The sequence below is a fragment of the Nematolebias whitei genome, chromosome 6, assembly GCF_014905685.2.
Source record: "Nematolebias whitei isolate Nwh7 chromosome 6, NemWhi1, whole genome shotgun sequence".
In the NCBI taxonomy this organism is placed as follows: domain Eukaryota; kingdom Metazoa; phylum Chordata; class Actinopteri; order Cyprinodontiformes; family Rivulidae; genus Nematolebias; species Nematolebias whitei.
In genome coordinates, this window is record NC_056503.1 from 30,581,893 (window position 1) to 30,589,945 (window position 8,053).

Consider the following 8,053-nt stretch of genomic DNA (forward strand, 5'->3'; position numbering starts at 1 on the left):
AGCCTGCCTCAGATACCCCTGAAGTCTGGCCTTTTCACTAATGGTTTTAAAAACACAAACTTTGTGTTTTTGAAACCATTAGTGAAAAGGCCAGACTTCAGGGGTATCTGAGGCAGGCTTGAAACACAAGAGTCAGGGTGGCTTCTGGGTAATACCAGATGGCTAGGCCTCAGACTGACGAAGCCTCTTGGATGAGGGGCGAAACGTTTCTTTTTTAACAAAAAAAACGAAGTCCAGATGACATGATTCAACCTTTTTTGTTGTGATTAAACAGTGTTCATACTAAGGACATAGTTTGTATACCCGTTTAAAATGATTTATAATATAAAAAAATCTTACGTTTTTGAAGTTGTTTTTGTTGCTTTACATAAGAAACTCATTTGTTTATAAATGTAATGTAAGGAAACCTCTGGTCCCAAGCCCAGGTAAACGAAGAGGGCTAGGTCAAGAAGAGCATCTAACGTAAAACACTTTTGTCCAAACTGATATGCGAGTTAATCTAAGCGACATTATACCAGATTTGTCCAGACCCATGTTAACAACAACTACCACCAGTGTTGTTGACAAACAAGATGGCGGAAATTGTGCTACTTTTAGTCGAAGACCATGAGGAGGGACACGTGTCTGGAGGAGACAGAAGGAGAAGAGGAAAGTCAAGAACGTTGGACTGAGGGTGGCAACTAAATGTGGGGACAACAAACAAGCAAAGGTAGAGAGCTGGCTGACATGATGCAGAGAAGGAAGGTAGATGTTTTATGTGTCCAAAAGACCAAGTGGAAGGGCAGCAAGGCTCGCAGCATTGGAGCAGGGTTCAAGCTGTTTAACATGGTGTGGATAGAAAGAGAAATGGAGTAGGGGTGGTCTTGAAGAAGGAGTTGGCAAAAAATGTAGTAGAGGTGAAAAGAGTGTCGGATAGGGTGATGTGCCTGAAGGTAGAAGTAGAAGGTCTGATGCTAAACATCGTCAGTGGTTATGCTCCACAGGTTGGATGTGATGAGGAGGAGAAAGATGCATTTTGAAAAGATCTGGATGAAGTGATGGAGAGTATTCCCAGGGAGGAGAGAGTGGTGATCGGAGCAGACCTGAATGGACATGTTGGTGAAGGAAACAGAGGAGATGAGGAAGTGATGGGTAGGTTTGGTGTCAAGGAAATGAACCAGTAAGGGCAGATGGTGGTGGATTTTGCCAAGAGAATGAAAATGGCTGTAGTCAGCACCGATTTCCAAAAGAGGGAGGAACATCGAGTGACCTGTAAGAGTGGAGGGAGGAGTACACAGGTCGACTACATTCTGTGTAGAAGAGGAAACCTGAGGGAGATTGGAGACTGTAAGGTTGTGGCAGGGGAGAGCGTGGCCAGACACCATCGGATGGTTGTGTGGAGAATGACTGTTGTTGTGAAGAAGAGAAAAATCAGAGAAGAAGACCAAATGGTGGAAGATTAAGAAGGAAGAATGTTGTGAGAAAACCAGACTGAGATGGTTTGGACATGTTCAGAGGAGGGACAGTGGGTACATTGATAGAAGGATGTTAGAATTGCAGCTGCCAGGAAAAAGACAAGAGGATATATAGATTAATATGGATGAGGACATGGAGGTAGTTGGAGTGAGGACGGAGTGAGATGGAGGAGGATGACTCTGTGGCAACCTCTTAAGTGGGAAAAACCGAAAGAAGAAGAAGAAGAAGACGACTGTCAGTATCTGTTGACATCACTGAGTTCCTGTGAGATTAGTCGCCACAACTTGTTGGTCAGTTGTACAGAAAAATCATTTTTTATGGTAATTCTCGCTGCTATAGGCAAAGAAGCAAAAATGATCTCGCACGTGCCTCTGTGTGTGTTTATCTGTAGTGTTGGAGAAATGTCTCGTGAACCACTGGCAAGATTTTAGTTGATCTCTCAGAAAGTAGTGCCTGCACATTTACATATATTTAGAGTCATCCCACTTTAAGATGGCTGCCACAGCTAATCACCATTAACCAACACATGAACGGCTATAACTGTTCGTAATGTAGAAACTGTGCTAACTTTTCAAGGATTCAAGGTTCTTTTATTTGTCCTTCCACCACATGTGGTACATGTGGTGTGAACAAAATTGTGCACACAGGGTCCCAGTTACATCCAACAAAAGTACTAAAATGTAAAAGGAAAACTGTAATGAGATCTAAGATATGAACTAAGAAAAATGTTAATAAATAAGCACTAGTAGTATAAAAACAATATGCCAAACGGCAGCACGAACATGGGATGGTAGTAGCTGAGAGTCATCCTCAACACAAACGCTGAGTGCTAACTCGTCTCCTGAGCTCTCACAGTATTGTGTGCAATCTTTACAAGGTTTGAAAAAGCAGCTGCAACTCTGTTCCTTAAAATAAAAGGAGGTTGGTGTAAAAGTCTGGCATGAAAGGCGGCGGGCGATATGCATTCCTTCGAAGAATGCTTGGCCTCTTAATTTTTATTTAGCAAACCGGCCTCCTGTCAGGTCCTGAAAGGTGTTTGACCTTTTTTATTCAGAGAGTGTCTTTTCAGTTTTTGTTCATGCTTTCATAACTAGACTGTAGATAAAGCAAGATATTCCTTGGCTCCTGTTAGATTATGGTAATTGCAGTGGTTCCCAACCCTGGTCCTTGAGGAACGCCATCCTACATGTTTTAGTTGTTTCTCTGCTCCAACACACCTGATTCAGAGATTTCATTACTTCCTGAAGTTCTGACAAAGCCTGTTAAGCACCCATTCACTCAAATCAGGTGTGCAGGGAAACAACTAAAACATGCAGGGTGGCGTTCCTCCAGGACCTGTGCTGGGAACCACTGGATTGTGTTGAGGTCCTAAATCTGCTCCGATGACCTCTCCAGGTTGGTTTGCTCGCAAAGGATCACAAGTTTTCTTGAGAATTAACAACTTTATTTTCAGACACACAAATGTATGAACAATAAAGAATTCTGTAAATTACCTTCTATCCCTGGGCCTCGTGTTCGTGTGGTCTGCTTTCACCCTTATAGACTACGTTTTCTCCTCCCCATTTTTCCTCCAATCAATAACCACCACATATCCTAGTGATGTTTCCTGCTTTTGATTTCTATCCAATCAAACACTTTTACACTCTCTGAAGTCCCTCCCATTTCTCATCCTGTCCAATCAGTCCTTGACGCACTTCTTTAGCTGTCATTTCTTGTGTGGCCCAAATACTCTAACATTATTTTCAGTCTCATAATTCATGATTAAACATTATACCCACCAACCCATGTTATTCTCCCACTTTATAATCAAACATTATTTTATTCCCACAATTCATAATTAAACATTTTATTCTTCACAATTAATGGCAGGTAACTGTGTGATCATCCAGAATATAACGGAGCACTTTATGAAAAGTTAAATACTCCTCCAGCAGATTATATTTACTGCTCATTTCATGTCCTGAGGTAACTGTGGCAGCATGAAGTTTCGTAGATGATCCACACAAATGCGTCCGTAAGTTTATTTTGGCTGCAGCGAGCAAACTTGTATGAAAGATTTGTCAATTGTTTTACATCGGATGCCCTTCCTGACGCAACCTGGGCTCGAACCCACAACCTCAGGATTACGAGACCACCAAGCTACTGCAGCCCCAATTTAACAGGGAGATGTGGTCTTAGTTTTTAACACATCAGCTTTTAAAGTCTGGCTCTTACTGTCCTGCAGGTTACCTCTCTTGGTTCAGGAACGGTTTGCTGGCGACCGGGATTGGAGTCATCGCGCACACCCAGAGTGAAAGGGGCCTAGAAGCGAGCTATGGTACGAGCTAGAGCTGAAATTCAGCTTTAGGTTCTTCATGATGATGCAGTAACAGGAGTTTGGTTGTGATGCAGACGACCTCATGTCCAAACAATGTTGGATTTCTTCATGAAACATTGAGTGGAACCAGTGTGGTGCTAAAACTTGTTCATATAAGCTAATTGTTGCAGAATGTTTTCATGTACCAGATTTTTAGTTTTGAAGAATTTATTTAGCAAAAATAAATAACATAAACTCAAACCTCAAACCTGAAAGTTTGGACCTTGTGTAATATGTGAATTAACCCAGGATTCAATGATTTGCACCAACTCATAATTTCATATTTTATTTACAATAGTAGTAAAAATACAGGTTTTCTTTGAGGGGAAAAAATAAAAAAGGTAAAACGTTACGAATAACAGATGGAGGAGACATTTCACTGAGCTGTTTTTAAAGACTGAAGTAAAGATGGACTGAGGTTCACCAGTCTGTTTAAAAAAAAATAAAAGTGCATCTGAAAATAGTGTAACGATTGTAGAATAATGTTCCTCAACATAAAATTGTGAAGACTTCAACTATCCCAACATGGACTTGATCTCCTCAACCGACTGTAGAAATCCAACGAAACCTCTTGAGCTCAAAGGACGAGGCTGAAAGTCAGTACTGGATTCAAACACCTTGGCTCAGGAACTCTTCCATAAATCACTGTCGGAAAACGGTGTTAGCCACAAATACTGCTTAAAGCTCTATCATGCAAAGAAGAAGCTATAAAGAACCGCAAAGAAAAAAACACAACTGGTTTAAAACGGACTGAGCCAAAAAACTAAAGATTTTTGAGATTTACCAAATGTGTTCTGTTTTTATATTTACATTTTACACAACTTCCAAATTCTGTCCGATCTGTGGTTGTATTATATTTGCACATTTCACTCCTTGCATATCAACATTTTGTAACAATGATACTGTTAAAACAAGTATTACAAGGCTGCAAGATGCTTTTTGGAAGAAATCTCTGGGGGGGTGTGGGGAAGACATTTTTAATATACTAAATTAGTGAAAATACCTAGACTTTTTAAATTTTTTTAAATTAATTTATTATAAAATCCATCCATTTTAAAGAATGCATTACATTTTTGATTTGATCCACCAGCAGGAGGTTTTAATTTAATACACTTTTAAAGGTTTTAACAACTCAAGAGAAAAACAATGTCTTGTTTCTGTTTGAACCATTGATAGCAGAGCTTCTCTAAATCATTCAAATGGTTTTGATTTTATTTACGGTATTTATTAGAGTAACTATAACTATAGTTAAGTAAACTGACCAGCTATGATGATGGGATTATTGTAATATTTATTATATGACAGAAACAGCCCGTTGACAAACTTGGATGTATTCTTATGAATGTTTATGATTCTGGAAAAGATCTAGCATTTATTCTGCTTTAGTCTCTTATTTTCATCTGACTAATTGAGAGAATGAGTGGCTGTAATCCCTCAGATTTGCACAGAGCGAGTTGTGAGAACACTTAATAGGGTCTTTATGATAATACCTCATCGGCGTGTTGTTTTTCCTCAGCCTTCATCTTCCTGGGCGGCATTTGCGTGATGTTGGGCAGCGCCTCCTACGTCGGCAGCCTTTTCACCCTGCGAAGGCTGATGCTGATATCCGTGCCAGCTGCGCTGCTCCAGGGGGCCGTGGTGGGCAGCATCGTCCTCTTCTGGTTCAGCGCCATGGCGCTCTACACCGGCAAGCTGGAGATGGAGATCATCCATGAGGACGAGGAGAGAGAGGAGGACGAGAGGGAGTGCAGGGAGTGCCGTGACAGGCGCCAGCAGCGAGGTTATCATGGCTCTCAGGACGGTGAAGAAAGCAGCAGCAGCAGCAGGGGACAAAACAAGTAGAAGTCTTCCAGGATGGGTGTGTGTTGCTCTGATTCAGGGTTTCTGTCATTGGAATGTGTGTGTGCAGGCTGCGTGTGCGCCTAAAGATTATCTGTCATTGTGAAGATTATTCTGAATATTCAGGGGAAGAAAGACATAACGTTTTGAAAAATTCGCTGAAAATTGTTGATAAAATGGTTGTTTGACACTTTTGGTGAATCTATCTTATTAAACTTGCCATATTTTAATAAATCAGATGCTGAATCTCTATACACACATACATACATATACATTTAAAACTAGATTGATTCTCCCCCTGTTTTTATATGAACATCCTCAGCTTTACATCTTGTATCACAGCCAGCCTCATCTCGGCCAGTGTCTCTTAGTTTCTGTTTATTCAGGACAGTGTAGTGAACTAGGCCTCCGACCAAAACCTGTCTCTGAGGACCTTCATGGGACAGGAACTGTTATTTCATTGATTTGAATCCAGAAATACAAATTAGCTCATCCAGAGACTATTTAATTGTATCCTGAATTAATCAATTGAAAGAACACTACTTTTATATTATCATTACTATTTTACAATATCTTGATAATCAAAAGTGTGTTTAGTTCATACCAGTTCTAAATGTTGACGTGAACCACTCATTTTAAATCAACTGTGAAACAGTATTAATGATTTTTAAACCTCAGTAGAAATTAGAAATCAAGTTAAATGTCTATTTACAAAGTAATTATGCATTTTGATCTTCTGTCTGAATGAGGAGTAGTGATGGCGGTCGAAAGTCAGAGACAGTCAGAAAACGAGTTATTAGAACGAAGTGTCTTGTTTTTAAAACTAGCAGACGGTAAAAAAGAAGCAACTGGCACCTGCTTCCTCTCACTTCTTCAAAACATTTCTCTGTCTGTACTAAACGTTCCTAAACATTCCTGCATCCTCTCTTGACTTTTAATAACCCTCTGACATCACTGAAACACCCCCCTGTTGGTTGTTTCAACCAATCAGGAAGTACTAAGTGACCGGAAGTGAGGACTCTTTAAAAGTCAACACTTCCTGGAACTATTCAGTCTTCTTGGAGTCTTCCTAGAGTCTTCTTGGAGTCTTCTCGAGGCTTCTCGAGTCTTCAGTCTTCTTCAGTCTTTGACCGAAGTTTTCCTGAGTCTTTCTTGGGACTATGGAGTCTTCCTGAGAGTTCCTAAGGAACTTTCAGATTCAATCAATAGCTGATGGATTTGACCGTGAGACGAGGGTCCGTCCACCCCAGCGGAGTCACAGCGCCTCGCTGTGAACTCACCCGGGCGTAACGCCCTACAACTTCAAAGGAAGCTTGTCTGTTGGACGGAGGAAATCGTCACGACTTCTGACGATGCACAGCCACCCTGACCGGAGAAGCTGGAAAGGTAGCGTTGAAATGGACCTCTGTACCGGAGTTGATTTATCTTCTGCAAAGGTAACGAGTCGTCACGCACCGAGTGTACCGGGGGTTTGAGCTGGTGTTGAAAGAAGCGTGCTAATTCTGGTCAACAAAACATACATCTCCCTTCATCTAAATCCTCCTCTCTAAACCTCTAAATCTCTCCTTGTAAACCTCTTCACCAGTAAATCAATCTAGATGCCTGCAGAAATGTTTTGTTGTCTTGTTAGTAAAGCATGCCTAGTTTTTATTAATCAGAACCAGATCAGCAAATCAATGTGTACATGTTTTGATGTTAAATTTTGATTCTGTTAAATTAATGACCTCATTTATTCTGATGGGTCAAAGAAAAATGGCGTCACATGTCACTGATTAAACAATCCTCACAGTTATCTTGGTCACATGGCATTAATTTAACTCGAAAAAGAAAGAATCCGTTGTATTTAAATAATTAATATTCTCTGTGCTTGAACTAGCTTTAAGAATAAGTAATTAGTAGTGAAGCTGACCCCACATTCACTACAACAGTTAACCACCTTCATCTACTTGAAGTTCTAGAAAAGTCCATGCTGGTATGCATGTGTGTGTGTTTTACAATGGCACTTTTCTCATGCTTTGTTCATAGTTCCATTTCCTCTTTGGAAACAAAGAAGAAATCATCTGTATTGTTGATATTCTTGTACAATACCAAACAGTTCTTTGGGGTGAATCTTGTTTTTATGGATGTAAAGATGATGGGAATATTATGAGTGAAAATGGGGTTTACTTTGTTTTGTGAGCCTCGTTCATTGCGCCCCACAGTGCATACAGTAATAAAGCTGGGAGGAAAACTGCTCCGAGTCCAGACCTGACTCTGTGTCTTCAGTCATGTTTCCCTACAGGTTTCTCAGTTGTGAGTCAAGAAATAATAAAAGTTTGAAACGTTAAAATGTTGGCAGCAACTGTTAAGTTCAAGGCAGCAATACTTGTCTTGTTTCTCTGTCATTTTCCGATGCAGTTAGGT

The 8,053-nt window shown here is 40.4% G+C and overlaps 1 protein-coding gene across 1 annotated transcript in view; it reads left to right on the plus strand.

Annotated features, from left to right (window-relative positions):
• Window positions 1-5,868, plus strand: part of tmem160 (transmembrane protein 160) — a 6,903-nt gene extending 1,035 nt beyond the window's left edge. The window contains exons 3-4 of the mRNA XM_037678178.1: window positions 3,680-3,772; window positions 5,328-5,868. Coding sequence (XP_037534106.1) covers window positions 3,680-3,772; window positions 5,328-5,653 — 419 coding nt within the window. The 3' untranslated portion in view covers window positions 5,654-5,868. The remainder of the gene's footprint in view (window positions 1-3,679; window positions 3,773-5,327) is intronic.
• The last annotated feature ends 2,185 nt before the right edge of the window (window positions 5,869-8,053 follow it).